The sequence below is a fragment of the Delphinus delphis genome, chromosome X, assembly GCF_949987515.2.
Source record: "Delphinus delphis chromosome X, mDelDel1.2, whole genome shotgun sequence".
Classification (NCBI taxonomy): Eukaryota; Metazoa; Chordata; class Mammalia; order Artiodactyla; family Delphinidae; genus Delphinus; species Delphinus delphis.
This window is the reverse complement of record NC_082704.1, coordinates 94096922-94115381: the sequence shown is the minus strand read 5'-3', so window position 1 is coordinate 94115381 and position 18460 is coordinate 94096922. Positions and strand designations below refer to the sequence as shown.

At 37.1% G+C, this 18460-nt stretch overlaps 1 protein-coding gene across 4 annotated transcripts in view; it reads right to left on the bottom strand.

Moving 5' to 3' along the window:
• Positions 1-1783: 1783 nt before the first annotated feature.
• The window catches only part of RPGR (retinitis pigmentosa GTPase regulator), a 62731-nt gene continuing 46054 nt past the window's right edge, over positions 1784-18460 (bottom strand). For 2 of the 4 annotated variants that reach the window (XM_060002318.1, XM_060002321.1), the window contains 3 exons: positions 17809-17866; positions 16237-16313; positions 1784-2973 (listed from right to left, as the gene is read on the bottom strand). In XM_060002318.1, coding sequence (XP_059858301.1) covers positions 2764-2973; positions 16237-16313; positions 17809-17866 — 345 coding nt within the window. In that variant the 3' untranslated portion in view covers positions 1784-2763. The remainder of the gene's footprint in view (positions 2974-16236; positions 16314-17808; positions 17867-18460) is intronic. The other 2 variants (XM_060002319.1, XM_060002320.1) reach the window with 1 other exon arrangement.

The window sequence follows — 18460 nt, the reverse complement described above, 5'->3', positions numbered from 1 at the left end:
AACATTTCCTGACGTTTCAGTGATTAGGACTGTGTATTAACATTATGCCAAAGTAGTCATCTGTCACAATTGTTGGAGGGACTGCTATTAAGCCTGTTTGTCTGTTGTCTCTTAACTTCAATGTAGCTTCTTCCAGCAGAAACATCTTACTTTATTGTATTCAATACAGTTACACTCCATCATCCTCCCCCAACTCTCCACACTCCCAAGAGGGCTTAGTATGCATTTGTATGCAATAAAAAAATTACCTTCTTAGTAGAATCATCACTTTTCTAATTAATTCTTTAACTCTCATTTCCTGCTTAAAATCTGAGGCCAAACTAGGGAAGATTACAATTGAGATAAATCCAGGGCCTAATTAATTATTTCAACATGTTTTCCTTGTAAACAAACTCCTCTTGCCAAAATAATGTATTTTGTTTAAAACAGAGGTCACAATTTGCCCTTTGTGGGCAAAATTGGGCCTGCAGCTATGGTTTGGCTCTCCCTGTTTATGTACATGCATGCACATATGGACATGTACACGAATGAGTTGTCTATATAAAAACCCGCATTTCCACCTTCTTTTTAAAATGGCTGAGGGGAAGCCGCCCGGCTAGCTCAGTCGGTAGAGCGTGAGACTCTTAAAATGGCTGAGGGTCTGGCAACACTGGGCCCAGTACTGAGAAACAGCAATTACCAGGTAGAACAGATTGGCAGCAGCTCCATTACGCTTATCTGTTTAGCCTCTGAAAATACTTCAGTTATGCGATCCCTGGTTTAAATGTAGTTTTTGTTAAATTTAATAAAATATCCCCTCATTCCTGAGATGAAGACGCCAATTTTCTGATTTGAGAGAGGCCCTTTCCCAGAATAAAACTGATGTTAGTTTCTACTGCTGCATAACAAATTACCATAAAGTTAGTGGATTAGAACAACATATAGTTATTATCTCATAGTTTTCATGGGTCAGGAGCTTGGGTACTACTTAGCTAGGTCCTTTGCTCAGGGCCTCACAAAGCTGCGATCAGGGTGTCAGCCAGGTCTATGGTCTAATCTGAGGATTGGGTTCCTCTTCCAAGCTCACTGGTTGTTGGCAGAATTCAGTGCCTTGCAGTTGTAGAGTAGAAGCCTTCAGACCCTAGAGGCTTCTCACCCTGGCACATGGCCCTCTCCATAATATGGCAGTTTGCTTCTTCAAGGCCAAGAGGAGAGCATCTCTACTGCTTTGAATTGCTCTGAATTCTTCCAACTCTGACATCTAGATCTTTTTTGAAAGGGCTCGCCTGATTAGGTCAGGCCCACCTAGGATTATCTCTCTTTTGCTTAAAGTTAACTCATTAGGAATCTTAATTATATCTGCAAAATATTTCATCTTTTCCACATAATACAACATAAGCAATGGAGTGACAGCTCATCATATTCACTGGTCTCCCCTACTCTCAAGGGGAAGGGATTATTCAAGGCAAGTATACCAGCAGGCAGGAACCTTGGGGGCCATTTTAGGATCCTGCCTATCACAACTGGCATGTCTTAGTATTACTGTGAGTTTCACTTCCACTTGGCTTCTATAGTTTATATTTTGGCAAAGTATTTTTACAATACTGTACTAGTACTATAGTGGCAATAGCAAAATTTTTTATTAAACTTACCTTTAATAAAATTAGAATTCCACTAAATGTAATATAGGAGACTATTTTGTAAGATTTCAAAATCACATCTATTCTAGACTAAAATCCTTACAGCCTTTGTACGTGAAACACAAAGATGGAGTATTTTTGTTTTGTTTTGTTTAAATGGGGCAATGGTCACTGTGATTGAATAAGCAAATGTTTTAGTCAGAAGTTAGAATGGGAAAAATGAAGGTAGTTTGATCAATTAAATAAGTAGCATCTGTGAGCACAGGAAAGCAATGTTTCTATTAGAGCAGACTTAGCAGCTTTACCCTTCCTATTCCTTGTGGCAGAGCACTGTGTGACACAGCCAACCTTAGTTACCACTGTCAGTGCTAGAGACAGCTGCAATGAGCCAGTCTGGCTGTGTCCGGTTCTCCTAGACTGGTGATCTGTGGCATGGTCAAACAGTGCAGATAATCTGCAATGTTTTCATGTCAAATCACCTCCCTAAAGAGAGGAGCGGGAAGCAAAGAAATTTCAACACAGTTTCTCCACAAAGATGTCCTGTTTATACAGTTGCCCTGAGACTTTCTTTACTCAAAGGGAAATGCATTTTGCATCTTTCAATATTTTAAAATTAGATTTTTTTTGCCCCTGTTTTGTCAACTGATAACTCCAAGTACCTCCAAATTTTATTCATATTCACCCATTTAAACAGTGGAACCGACCAGCTATAGTTTATTAAAATATGTTCATTAAAAACAACTTTGACTCCGTTTTTGAAAATTGCAAATACATTAAAAACTGTTAGTGTCATGAGATTGCAAATATTGCCTTATGAAATTATAAAGCAGTAAAATTTGGTAAAAACTATGAAATATCTTAATTTAAGTTTCACATATAAAAATATATTTTATATTGCAACACTGAACAGTTAAGGCCACAACGCTTGAAGGAGAGTCTGAGATACACATATTCTGAAATTGCTTGTCAAAAATATCAGCATTTAAATAAATATCAAAACTGGTCATACTATTCAAACCAAATAAAACACGTTCTTAAGTTATATCTTTAAAAGTTTGTTATTAGAAACTTTCTGTCAGAGCTCAAATGTTTTTCAAGTATAAATTACAATGGGCATGGTGACCATGAAAACATAAACATATATTCACAGTATTATGCAAGATTTTGACCTTCTCTCCATATTTGGGGGTGAGGTATCCTGATGATTTTGCCCCATGTGCTTCTTGTTGGCATCTTTCTTATTCTTTTTAAAAGCTGTTTTATCTCCTATTGATTTTATCTCTGGGAGTGGCTCATTATTATTCTGCTTTCTACTTTTCTGGCTCGTCAATGACATCCTTTTAAAGAGGAAAATCTAGAAAAAAAACACACAGAGAATTCATTTCAGCAAGCGAAACAGTCACTTAACAGTATTTAGGGGGTATAATTTTCAACAAGTCTTAACATTATTTCATCACATCTTTATGAGGCACCACAATGGTACAGTCTTAGCATCCACCAGCCTTTTTTCTTTTACCAATTGCAATCATGATTCTTGCCTAAAACAAGACCTTTCAGGGTTTACCCTTCAACACTATCAGTGCTTTGGTAATATGTTAACATTTTTCTTCAAAGAACAAATTTAGTATTTCACTTTGTTTTGTTATAAGAGAAAAAGATGAAAACCAGCATCTTCTAGAGGACATACCTCCCCATTCCTGTAGATCAGAACTTCTGGCAAAGTGTTAGTGCTGCCAAATGATGGGGGTGGGAGCCCCAGGGGTCTGAGTAGGCAGTTGGATATACAGACCTGCTGCTCAGGGGAGGCCAGGGCTGCGGACAGGCAGAATGCAGATGACAGCTGAAGAGACGAAAGTAGACTCCATAACCCAGGGATTCCAGGTGGGCAGAAGAGAAAACAGAAGAAAAGAGACTGAGGAAAAGCCAAGTGTGAAAGGTAGGCAGAGGAAGAGGAGCCAGCACTGGGGACTGAGTTTTGTAGGAACAAAATCAGGAAAAAAAGGCAACTCAGAAGTCAGGGGAGGAAAATATCAAGAAGAGAGTGGCCAACAAGGCACATGCAGGAGACATCAAGGAAGATGATAACTGAAAAGTTCCAAATGATTTAAGCCCTTTGAGGATTTAGCCAGAGAGAAAACAGGATTCCTAAAGAATGACAACCCAAGTAATGGTTCTGACAAGATGCCAAAACCAAAGAACAGCTGAAGATCTGGCTCCTTCAGAAATTAAAATGGTGCGAATAATAATAGCTTGCCTTTAGCCTTAAAGAATGGAGGAACTAGAATGAAAAGTTGTAACCCAAAAAGTTAGCCTAGATAGAGTCTATGAACTAAAATGGGAGAACTCCTGTTCCTGCTATTGTGTAGGAATATACACATCTTGAAAAATTCTGCCACTACAAAATGCCGAGAAATGCTTTAGAAGTATACAAAATATAATTTTATAATGTGTGGGTAAGCTCACATAAAATGAAGGGAAATCCCTGTGGGACAAAAAAAGAGGGAGCAGGAAGCCTCAGGGGTGAGTTGAGTACTGAAATAGCTTTTACTGATCTCATAACTTCAACTCTTGGATTTTAACAGATTTGATCTCACAAAATATGGAGAAATGGAACTGAGACTCCTATGTAAAGTGGGGACCCTCTGAGAACTAGGCCTTTAATGTAAGTCCACCTACAAACAATGGAAGAGAACAAAATAACATGTCTCTCTCAGCCTAATGATGTTTTCCTAATGTGAGTTTGGGGTTCACATGTACGGTACTGGTGGAAAACCCTTAACTGAGACATTGACTAAAAGCTGTCCCGAAATGGTAACACCCAGGGAAGCTAACAGAATTTTATATAAATTCTCTATGGATGGACTTACAGTAATCTAAGCTTTAAAGGATTTCCACAAAAAGTCCTGGTTGAACATGAATTTACAATCCAAATTTCAAAACACAGAAGGAAACAAGACACCACTAGCAAGCCAGCCAAAGCAACAAACAGATTTAGACTCTGGAGGATGTCTGACGTTGGAATAACTAAATACAGAATATAAAATAAGTTTGCTTAAATTATTTAAAGTACTATAATAAAAAACAGGGTACTAGGTAAACAAAACAAGGTAAAAGATCAGATTGATTTGAAAAAGAATCAAAATAGAATTTCACTTCAATATGTGAAAAACATAACTGAAATTAAAACTCAATAAGGAGGTTAAATAGCAGATTAGTCTCAGATGAAAAGATACTATGAAACAGACAAGCTCTGAAATTTCCCCAAATATCACTTAGATACAGAAAATATAAAAGTAAAAATTAAAAGACATAGATAACAGAATAAAAAGTTTTATTATACTTGAGCTCCAAAGAGGAGAGAGGAAATATTCAAATATATAATGGATGAGAATTTTCTTAAAATGATGAATGACATGAATTCTCAGATTCAAGAGTCATAATGAATTGGAAGAAAGTTAAAATAAAAAACCCTCACATCTAGGCATCTCATAGTGAAATGAAGCACATCAAAGACAAACAAACAATGTAAAAAGCAGCCAGACAGAAATGACAGATTATATGTGAAGTTACCAGCAATTATACTAAAGCAAATTTCTTAAGAGCCACAATGGGAGCAGATACTAAAAGAAAATAACTGTCAATCAGCCATACCACCATTAATTTTCCAGTGAGTAGCAACTGCAAAAGTTAACTTCAGAACGAAATTTATGGCAGTAACTTCCAAAGGATTTCTTCAGGAAGAATAAAAAACACTCTAGAAGGGACATCTGAGATGTGAAAAGGAATGGTGAATAAAGAAAGCGGTATAACAAATAATGATATTTGATTGATGAGGTTAAAAAAGTTCATAGAATACTCGATATAATAACATGTAAAATGGGAAAAAAACGAGTGATAGGAGAGAAAACTCTTCTAAGATTCTGGTAATATTTGGGAAAAAGGAACATTGATTAGCTTTAGATTTTAGGTACATGTTAAAAAGTATAAAGTCAGAATCCACCTTATAGGCCATTTACAAGAGACACATCTAAAGTACAAGTAGAAGTATAAGAATGAAAAAAGATATATTAGGAAAATGCTAACCATAGGAAAACTAGTATAGCTATAATAATATTTGATAAAATAAAGTAGCATTTTTTTAGGAACAAAGAAGAATACTACCAGTGGTAAGATAATAGACTTAAACCTAATGATACCAATAATTAGATTAAATATAACTGGTCTAAATGCTCCAATGAAAAAGGCAGGGCCTTCCCTGGTGGCGCAGTGGTTAAGAATCCACCTGCCAATGCAGGGGACACGGGCTCGAGCCCTGGTCCGGGAAGATCCCACATGCCGCGGAGCAACTAAGCCTGTGCGCCACAACTACTGAGCCTGCACTCTAGAGCCTGTGAGCCACAACTACCGAGTCCACATGCCAATACTATTGAAGTCCACATGCCTAGAACCTGTGCTCCACCACAAGAGAAGCCAATGCAATGAGAAGCCCGGGCACCACAACAAAGAGTAGCCCCTGCTGGTTGCAACTAGAGAAAGCCTGTGCGCAGCAACGAAGAACCAACGCAGCCATAAATAAATAAATAAATAAATAGGCAGAGGTTTTCAGATTAGATAAAAAAGCAAGACCCTGGTGCTCCAGCAAATGGTGAAAGCTCTCTCAGATACCTACATCTCAACGTGAACACCCAGCTCCACTCAGTGACCAGCAAGCTACAGTGCTGGACACCCTGTGCCAAACAACTAGCAAGACAGGAACACAACCCCACCCATTAGCAGAGAGGCTGCCTAAAATCATAAGTACACAGACACTCCAAAACACACCACCAGATGCGGTCCTGCACACCAGAAAGACAAGATCCAGCTTCATTCACCAGAACACAGGCACCAGTCCCCTCCACCAGGAAGCCTACAAAACCCACTGAACCAACCTCCCCCAATGGGGGCACACACCAAAAACAATGGGAACTACGAACCTGCAGCCTGTGGAAAGGAGACCCCAAACACAGTAAGTTAAGCAAAATGAGAAGACAGAGAAATACACAGCTGATGAAGGAGCAAGGTAAAAACACAACAGACCAAACAAATGGCAAGGAAATAGGCAGTCTACCTGAAAAAGAATTCAGAGCAATGATAGTAAAAGATGATCCAAAATCTTGGAAATAGAATGGAGAAAATGCAAGAAACGTTTAACAAGGACGTAGAAGAACTAAAGAGCAAACAAACAATGACGAACAACACAATAAATGCAATTAAAAATTCTCTAGAAGGAATCAATAGCAGGTAACTGAGGCAGAAGAATGGATAGGTGACCTGGAAGATAAAATAGTGGAAATAACTACCGCAGAGCAGAATAAAGAAAAAAGAATGAAAAGAATTGAAGACAGTCTCAGAGACCTCTGGGACAAAATTAAACGCACCAACATCTGAATTATAGGGGTCCCAGAAGAAGAAGAGAAAACGAAAGGGACTGAGAAAATATTTGAAGAGATTATAGTTGAAAACTTCCCTAATATGGGAAAGGACATAGTCAATCAAGTCCAGGAAGTGCAGAGTCCCATACAGGATAAATCCAAGGAGAAACACGCCAAGACACATATTAATCAAACTATCAAAAATTAAATACAAAGAGAAAATATTAAAAGCAGCAAGGGAAAAGCAACAAATAACATACAAGGGAATCCCCATAAGGTTAACAGCTGATCTTTCAGCAGAAACTCTGCAAGCCAGAAGGCAGGGCAGGACATAGTTAAAGTGATGAAAGAAAAAACCTAAAACCAAGATTATTCTACCCAGCAAGGATCTCATTCAGATTCAATGGAGATATTAAAATCTTTACAGACAAGCAAAAGCTAAGAGAATTCAGCACCACCAAACCAGCTTTACAACAAATGCTAAAGGAACTTCTCTAGGCAGGAAACACAAGAGAAGGAAAACACCTACCATAACAAACCCCAAATAATTAAGAAAATGGTAATAGGAACACCTATCAATAACTATCTTAAATGTAAATGGCTTAAATGCTAGAAACAAAAGACACAGACTGGCTGAATGGATACAAAAACAAGACATGTATATATGCTGTCTACAAGAGACCCACTTCAGACCTAGGGACACATACAGACTGCAAGTGAGGGGATGGAAAAAGATATTCCATGCAAATGGAAATCAAAAGAAAGCTGGAGTAGCAATTCCCATATCAGACAAAACAGACTTTAAAATAAAGACTATATGTTTTATTATAGTAAATAAAGAGACAAAGAAGGACACTACAAAGAGACAAAGAGGGACACTACATAATGATCAAGGGATCCATCCAAGAACAAGATATAACAATTGTAAATATTTATGTACCCAACATAGGAGCACCTCAATACATAAGGCAATTACTAAGAGCCATAAAAGGGGAAATCGACAGTAACACAATCATAGTAGGGGACTTTAACACCCCACTTTCACCAATGGACAGATAATCCAAAATGAAAACAAATAAGGAAACACAAACTTTAAATGATACATTAAACAAGATGGACTTAATTGAAATTTATAGGACATTCCATCCAAAAACAACAGAATACACTTTCTTCTCAAGTGCTCATGGAACATTCTCCAGGATAGATCATAACTTGGGTCACAAATCATGCACTGGTAAATTTAAAAAAACTGAAATTGTATCAAGTATCTTTTCCGACCACAACACTATGAGACTAGATATCAATTACAGGAAAAAATCTGTCAAAAATACAAACACATGGAGGATAAACAATACACTACTAAATAACCAAGAGATCACTGAAGAAATCAAAGATGAAATCAAAAAATACCTAGAAACAAATGACAATGAAAACATGACGACCCAAAACCTATGGGATGCAGCAAAAGGAGTTCTAAGAGGGAAGTTTATAGCAATACAATCCTACCTCAAGAAACAAGAAACATCTCAAATGAACAATGTAACCTTACATCTAAAGCAATTAGAGAAGGAAGAACAAAAAACCCCCAAAGGTAGCAGAAGGAAAGAAATCATAAAGATCAGATCAAAAATAAATGAAGGAAACAATAGCTAAGAGCAATAAAACTAAAACTTGGAGAAGATAAACAAAATTGATAAACCATTAGCCAGACACAACAGGAAAAAAAAGGGAGAAGACTCAAATCAGCAGAATTAGAAATGAAAAATGAGGAATAACAACTGACACTGCAGAAATACAAAGGATCATGAGAGATTACTACAAGCAACTATATGCCAATCAAATGGACAACCTGGAAGAAATGGACAAATTCTTAGAAAAGCAAAACCTTCTGAGACTGAACCAGGAAGAAATAGAAAGCATAAACAAACCAATCACAAGCACTGAAATTGAGACTGTGATTAAAAATCTTCCAACAAACAAAAGCCCAGGACCAGATGGCTTCACGGGCGAATTCTATCAAACATTTAGAGAAGAGCTAACACCTACCCTTCTCAAACTCTTCCAAAATGTAGCAGAGGGAGGAACACTCCCAAACTCATTCTACGAGGCCACCATCACCCTGATAACAAACCAGACAAAGATGTCACCAAAAAAGAAAACTACAGGTCAATATCACTGATGAACATAAATGCAAAAATCCTCAACAAAATACTAGCACAAAGAATCCAACAACACATTAAAAGGATCATACACCATGATCAAGTGGGGTTTATCCCAGGAATGCAAGGATTCTTCAATATATGCAAATCAATCAATGTGATACACCATATTAACAAATTGAAGGAGAAAAACCATGTGATCATCTCAACAGATGTAGTAAAAGCTTTTGACAAAATTCAACACGCATTTATGATAAAAACCCTCCAGAAAGTAGGCATAGAGGGAACTTACCTCAACATAATAAAGGGCATATCTGACAAACCTGCAGCCAACATCGTTCTCAATGGTGAAAAACTGAAACCATTTCCTCTAAGATCAGGAAGAAGACAAGGTTGCCCACTGTCACCACTATTATTCAACATAGTTTTCGAAGTTTTAGCCACAGCAGTCAGAGAAGAAAAATAAATAAAAGGAATCCAAATCGGAAAAGAAGAAGTAAGGCTGTCACTGTTTGTAGATGACATGATACTATACATAGGGAATCCCAAAGATGCTACCAGAAAACTGCTAGAGCTAATCAATGAATTTGGTAAAGTAGCAGGATACAAAATTAATGCACAGAAATCTCTTGCATTCCTATACACTAATGATGAACTATCTGAAAGAGAAATTAAGGAAACACTCCCATTTACCGTTGCAACAAAAAGAATAAAATACCTAGGAATAAACCTACCTAGGGAGACAAAAGACCTATATGCAGAAAACTATAAGACACTGATGAAAGAAACTAAAGATGATACAAACAGATGGAGAGATATACCATGTTCTTGGATGGGAAGAATCAACATTGTGAAAATGACTATACTACCCAAAGCAATCTACAGATTCAATGTAATCCCTATCAAACTACCAACAGCATTTTTCACAGAAGTAGAACAAAAAATATTTCACAATTTGAAAGGACACAAAAGACCCCGAATAGCCAAAGCAATCTTGAGAACGAAAAACGGACCTGGAAGAATCAGGCACCCTGACTTCAGACTATACTACAAAGCTACAGTCATCAAGACAGTATAGTACTGGCACAAAAACAGAAATATAGATCAATGGAACAGGATAGAAAGCCCAGAGATATACCCACACACGTATGGTCACCTTATCTTTGATAAAGGAGGCAAGAATATACAATGGAGAAAAGACAGCCTCTTCAATAAGTGGTGCTGGGAAAACTGGACAGCTACATGTAAAAGAATGAAATTAGAACACTTCCTAGCATTATACACAAAAATAAACTCAAAGTGGATTAAAGACCTAAATGTAAGGCCAGACACTATCAAACTCTTAGAGGAAAACATAGGCAGAACACTCTATGACATACATCACAGCAAGGTCCTTTTTGACCCACCTCCTAGAGAAATGGAAATTAAAAAAAAATAAACAAATGGGACCTAATGAAACTTAAAAGCTTTTGCACAGCAAAGGAAACCATAAACAAGATGAAAAGACAACCCTCAGAATGGGAGAACATATTTGCAAATGAAGGAACTGACAAAGAATTAATCTCCAAAATATACAGGCAGCTTATGCAGCTCAATATCAAAAGAACAAACAACCTAATCCAAAAATGGGCAGAAGACCTAAATAGACATTTCTCCAAAGAAGATATCCAGATTGCCAACAAACACATGAAAGGATGCTGAACATCACTAATCATTAGAGAAATGCAAATCAAAACTACAATGAGGTATCACCTCACACCAGTCAGTATGGCCATCATCAAAAAATCTACAGACAAAAAAAAAAAAAAAAATCTACAGACAATAAATGCTGGAGAGGGTGTGGAGGAAAGGGAACCCTCTTGCACTGTTGGTGGGAATGTAAATTCACACAGCCACTATGGAGAACAGTATGGAGGTTCCTTAAAAAACTAAGAATAGAATTACCATATGACCCAGCAATCCCACTACTGGGCATATACCCTGAGAAAACCATAATTTAAAAAGAGTCAGGCAGCACAGTGTTTATCACAGCTGTATTTACAATAGCCAGGACATGGAAACAACCTAAGTGTCCATCAACAGATGAAGGGATAAAGAAGATGTGGCACATGTATACAATGGAGTATTAACTCAATCACAGAAAGAAATGAAACTGAGTTATTTGTTGTGAGGTCGATGGACACAGACGTAGAGAATGGACTTGAGTACATGGGGAGGGAGAAGGGTAAGCTGGGACGAAGTGAGAGAGTGGCATGGACACATATACACTACCAAATGTAAAATAGATAGCTAGGGGGAAGCAGCCGCATAGCACAAGGAGATCAGCTGGGTGCTTTGTGACCACCTAGAGGGGTGGGATAGGGAGGGTGGGAGGAAGGGAGACGCAAGAGGGAGGAGATATGGGGATATATGTTTATGTATAGCTGACTCACTTTGTTATACAGCAGAAACACACCATTGTAAAGCAATTATACTCCAATAAAGATGTTAGGAAAAAAAGAAGCAAGATCCATCTGCATGCTGCCTAAATCAAATGTACTTCAAATGTAAAATCACAAATGGGTTAAAAGTAAAAGTATGTTAAAAGATGATAACTCTAATCCAAAGAAAGCTAAAGTGGCTATATAATATCAGATCAAGTAGATTTTAGAGCAAAGACTATCATTGGGTATAAAGAAGGTCATTTCATAATGATGAAGGAGTCAATTAATTAGAGCAGGTAACAATTCTAAACATTATAGAACCAAATAATAGCTTTAAGATACATAAAGCAAAAATTAATAGAAGTACAAGGGAAATTAGACAAATCCACAATTTATAGTCAGGGATTTTAATACCTCTCTTTCAATAATAGAACAAGTAGACAGAAAATCAGGAAGGATGGAGAAGACTTGAATAACACTATCAACCAACTTGACCTAACTGTCACTGACAGAACACTCCACCCAACCACAGTATTCTTCTCAACCTTCTTCTCAAATGAACATTTACCAAGATAAACTTGATTCTGGGCCATAAAATGTGTCTCAATAAATTTAAAAGGAATCAATTCAGACTAAGTATGTTCTCCAATTACAATGTAATTAAATTAGAAAGTAATAACAGAAAGATCACTGGAAAAATCTCCAGCAACACTGAAATTAAATAACCCATGAGTCAAGAAGAAATCAAAGGGGAAATTAGAAAGTATTCTGAACTGAATGAAAATGAAAACACAACATATCAAGTACTTCAGGGGAAATTTATAACACAAAAAGCCTATAACAGAAAATAAGAAAGGTCTCAAATCAGTGATCTCAACTTCCATGTTAAGAAACATTCAACAAAATGTTGCTAAAGGAAATTTGAGAAGATATCAATAAATGAAGAGAAATGTCATGTTCATGAATTAGGAGACTTAATATTGTTAAAATGTTAATTCTTCCCAAGTTTATCTGTAGATTCAAAAACAATGCCAAATCAAAATCCCAGCAGGCATTTTTTTCATTAATTGACAAACCGATTATAAAAATTCACATGGAAGTGCAAAGAGTCTAGAATAGCCAAAACAAGTGTGAAAAGGAGCAAAGTTGGAGGACTAACAGTTCCTGATTTCAAGACTTATATCAAAGCTACAGTAATCAAGACAGTGTGGTACTGGCACAAGATAAACAGATCAAAGGAACAGAATACAGAGTCCAGAAATAGGCTCACACATAAAAACTCAATTGCTTTCTGACAAAGGTATGAAGGCAATTCAGTAGAGGACAGGCTTTTAAAAAAATTTTTCAAAAAATGGTGCTAGAACAATGGGATGTCCATATGCGAAAAAAAGAACTTCAATTCATACCTTTACCATATAAGAAATTAACTCAAAATAGAATACCACTCAGCAATATAAAGGAATGAACTATTGATACATGCATGGATGAATCTCAAAACAGTATCAGTTATTTGCTGCATACAGCAGGGGGATGTGGGGTGTAGACAGGGATCACAGAGAGGCACAAAGAACCTTCTGCTGATAATGGCACTGTTCACTCACTTGATTGTGATTATGCTTTCACAGCTGTATATGTATGTCAAAACTAATCAGATTATATACTTCAAATATGTGTAGTTCATTATAGGTCAATTATACCTAAATAAAGCTATTTTTAAAAAGCAGGGGAGTAATTATTGGGTGGGTCTGAAAGTGATAGTCTCAGGTATTAAGCCTGAAAAAACTGACAGCAACAGGATACCATATGTATAATTGACCTCAGATTTTCCTCACAATAGAGCAAAGCTAACTGTGTACTTGGGGCAAACATGCTGAATTGTGCTGCCATGGTGAATAAAGCTTAGCATCAGAGAAAAGGAAGCCATCAGGAAAGGCAAGAATCCACAGGCATAATTTTTGGTGGACAAATTCTCATCTCAGCCTCTTATATTTATGGTAGTGACAATGAATAAGAAATCTATTGACTGTGAACTGGCATGGGGAACTATCCGGGGATCTGCCATATTCTAGCTAGTTTCTGAGGGGTGGCACTGGATTTTTAACTTCTCTATCTGCAGCCTTTAGCCTTGTGCCTGGCACATAAGAGGCACCCAGTAAATATATGCTAAATAAACACATGAATAAACTAATTCCATGATGGGAAGAAATTATTATTAATAGCTAAAAGCTTACTGCTTTTTTCAGTAGCTTACTTAGGTGGAAATTAAGCCAATAACACATTTTTCTTAGCAGCTAACTGTGGATTCAAATTTGCTACAGTTTGGAAAAGCAATATTTGGCGATTTCCAAATATAACAATCAGAAGATCTCTGCCACCAATTAAAATTATGGGTCCTAACCTGGCTATCTGAAACATTTAAAATCATCAAAACAAAATTCAATGGTGAATTCTGTCTTGTAGAGACCAAGAGTGTACTTCTTTCTTTTTTTTTTTTTTAAATTACCTTTGGAGTGGCTGTCTAATTAAGGGAAGGGATGTAAAATTTCAAACACATGCTTATCTTGATATGAGTAATGCATCATTTATTTTCCAAGTTTTAAAAACAGTTTGATTTGTTTGGCTTAGATGGTATAAATAGGTTAGAGACATTGTAGATTAAAATATATAATGTGGGAATGATTGAAAAAAATCTCATCTAAATCATCTATTTCCTTTTTAAAAAATATAGAATAACAGACTATTCTTTAAGTAGGAAATACATTTATTACTGCTTGACTTTTTAAAATATAATTTTCAATACTTTTTCTTTTCTTTATCCAAGGAAATGCATACTTACTGAATTATATTTTTCCATTAGGTATAAATGAGAATTTAAGCAGAATCAAAGTTTAAGACTGAATTTGTCAGCCTGGCACTCTGTATCCTGGCCTGGCCTCACCTTTGTCCCATGGACTGGTGGGGCTCCCTGATGCTACAGTAGGTGCCTGCCACACAGCATGCCTTCCCTGGCTCCGGCCTCTCCTGTCCTGCGTATCCAAATCCTACCAACTATGGACAATGTTGAAGACGGGAGAGCCTGAAAAGTTCCCTAAACTCGACCACGTATTCTACAATATGCATTTTCATTTGGTCAGAGGTGTGTTTCAAGTATTTTTTTCTGCTGCTTCATTTCATTTTTCCTCCCCTTAGGTTCTTAGGTCTCCTGACTCCTTTACTTTTTATGCTTCTCCCTCAGATTTGATTTTCTTTTCCAGACTCTTTCCCTGAGCTCTTTATAACTGAAAAAAGTTTTCACAGGAACATTATGAAGTATACTGGTGGAATATCTGTTAAATGTTCTGTTCTACTAGATGGAGAATCTAAAAAGTTCTTAAACCTTGATGAAATGTTCTAGCGATGCATGTTATAATTCTAAGAAGGATAATAATTCTGAAGTGTCCTTTGAGCCAGGTCACAGACAACTTTTGGGTACGGTAATCCAAACTTATAATTTTATAAAGATAAAAATGGTCATGAAGTAATTTTTAGTAAAAGATAACAATATGGAGATTTGGGCTAAAATAACTTCTGAAATTTCTGAAGTAATTCTGAAAGGAATTTCAGAGTGGCATATACCTACAAAGATGGCAAGAGACAGGCTGTTTACTACCCTAAGGGCGGCTCCTGGTTTTACCTTCATCCTTTCCTCTTTCTTACCCCCTCACATTTTACAATTCATTGTCAACCAAAAATATTTACTGAGCATCTACCATTTACCAGGAACTGTGATAAGTGCTAAGGATACACTAGAAAGTGAAACAGAAAATAGTTTATGTCCCCAAGGAGCTGAAGGCCAGTGGGGAGATACAGACATAAAGTAAATGAATATACAAATGACTATGTAATTGCAAACTGTGACAAATACTAAGAAGTATGAGAAAAGGGTGCTCTGTGAGAGAATAATAATGGGACATAATAATTTATATAAGTGCTGCTGGTTACAAAAGGCCTCTGTGTGGAAATGACATTTAAGCTGACACCTAGGTTGAATAAGAATTAACGAGGCTTTTCATTTTTCTTGTCTTCCATGTTACCTCCTAACACTTCTACCTGGAAATGTGTTCTCATGATTAAATAAAGTTTTTCTGCAAGTGGAAAGAGTAATTTACTTCCAAGAAGAAGAAATGTATCCATCAGACTTGTAACAACTCCAAAACAGGTACTAGGAGAGACTGGAGTAGCATGTTGTAATGTTTTCTAAGCACAGTCACCTTTATGTTTTCATTCATCCTATTTCTTGGCTTTGCCTTACTCTCTTCTAGACTCTCAGGATACTATACTCTTATAATTAAAGCAGTAGAGTTCTTTTACATATCTTTTATTGTAAGATGAATCAGTATGCGTGGGATGATTGAAAGGAACATGCTATTTTTTTTTTGCAGAGCAATCTGAATCATAATCTAAAATCCAATAAGTAAATATGCACATTAAAAATGTGAAACATCACCTGAAATTCGTCACATGTTCTTGAGTCATCAAAACTCATATTAAGGGAGTTAAATTATGTGGATCACCATATAAAAAGTAGTAGAAGCAATTCAATACTTTAGCCTTAACACTAAAATGAAAAATTCATTTCACTTACCTTCTTTGATTTTTTTGTTGATTTACTATCTTCCAGGATCTCTGAAGAATTGCTCTTTGCACGATCATGCATATTTCCTATGATAGGATATATTTAGAAACATTTTTTCTAACTAATTAGAAAAAGAAAAGTCCTGAGGCTTTCAGTGAAACTCTATCAACCATGAATTATGGGGTAATACTAAAGAGTAGTGGACAACTACATATTTCCTGAAAAATTAAGGCAAAAATCTCGGAATGACCTGACCGATGTTGTAAATGTTTAGATGACCAGTACTAAGTATAGCAAACGTAACAGTAAATGTTAGGGAAGACTTCTGTAAAATATAAATTACCTTTAAAAAAAATTAACCTCATTGTAGTGAAATTATTTGTACTGAAACGGACATGTCATTTTTTTGGTATTTCAAATTAATCCACGTTATATAGTTGAATAATGATCTTTAAAGTAGACTCATGAAACATATGCATTCTTCTAATTTTATATTATCAACAACTTAAATCTTACATTTAATTTCTTTTTAACACTTTAGGTTATATGCTAAGAATACTTAGAGATGACAAATATTTTAACATTTTGCTTAAAATATTCTAAAACTTACTACTCTTTTTGCAGAAGTTAGAAGGAAAAATGTATTAAGGGAACTATTCCTTCTTCTGCTTAAGTTCTGATCAGATATCCACTACCACAGACAGTTATTTGTAATGACATCGCAGCAAAAGGCCCACTGTGACGTGATGGTGTGGAAACATAATATAGGGGTCATATAGCAAAAGCACCAATGATTTGGGTGTAGAAACTGTAGGTCCCAAGGGCAGTCACGGTCTCCTCTGTTCTGTGGCACCTGTTCTCTGACATCAACAGCAAGGTTTGGGAAAGGACTCCTCTGAAACGCCTGTGGTAAGATCAAAGACTCAGGTCTGGGCTCGGGGGGAAATAACTGGATGGCCTGCTGTGGCTCTAGACCAGCCTGGACATCAGCGATGGGGTCTGGCAGTGCTCACCAGACATATCAAGATCTGGGACAAAAGCCCAATTTAATAATACTGATTGAAAAAAAAAAGTAGTAAAAAGGCTGTTCTAAACCACTTAACACTGACACATGAGCAGCCATGAAGAAGCTGTGGTGGTGATCAATGAGAACACATAAGCCTGTGTCACATATTTCATAGCTTATTATGAGGGTCATGTGACAATAAAAAGTGTAAAACAGACATACGTGTAAGTCATAATTCTTTAGTTAAAGCACATATATGCATAAATATCTGTATGTACATATCAACGTAGTATTCTATGTACCTAGCCTTTTTTTTTTTTTTTTTTTTTTTAAGCGGTACACGGGCCTCTCACTGTTGTGGTCTCTCCCGTTGCGGAGCACAGGCTCCGGACGCGCAGGCTCAGCGGCCATGGCTCACGGGCCCAGCCGCTCCGTGGCATGTGGGATCCTCCCGGACCGGGGCACGAACTCGTGTCCCCTGCATCGGCAGGCAGACTCTCAACCACTGCACCACCAGGGAAGCCCTGTATCTAGCCTTTTTAAAAGTATGCTTTTGAAGTCAAATGTGCTCACACCTTTTGGATTTTCACTGTATTCATGAATGGCCTGTTCCTCTCGGTTGGCTTTTGTGTCCTATAAACAATAAAGAAACAATATAATAAAAAACAGATTTGTGCTGAGCTAGAAAACCTAGTCTTGGTTTTAAGCAGGGTTCTAGAGTCAGTCTCTAGCTAACAACATAAACATGTGACAATTACTTCCCTTTGCAGGACTCCTGCCTTAGATGCTGGGTGATTGCTAATGTCTTTCCTAGCTTAAAATTGCATGATTAGGGCTTCCCTGGTGGCACAGTGGTTAAGAATCCACCTGCCAATGCAGGGTACATGGGTTCGAGCCCTGGTCTGGGAGGATCCCACATGCCGCGGAGCAACTAAGCCTGTGCGCCACAACTATTGAGCCTGCGCTCTAGAGCCCGCGAGCCACAGCTACTGAGCCCTCGTGCCACAACTACTGAAGCCCGTGTGCCTAGGGCCTGTGCTCCGCAACAAGAGAATCCACTGCAATGAGAAACCCATGCACCACAATGAAGAGTAGCCTCCGCTCGCCACAACTAAAGAAAGCCTGTGCAGCAACGAAGACCCAGTTCAGCCATAAATTTAAAAAAATATAAATAAATAAAGTTCCCTTAAAAAAACATCGTATAATTAACAAGAATTGTATATTTAA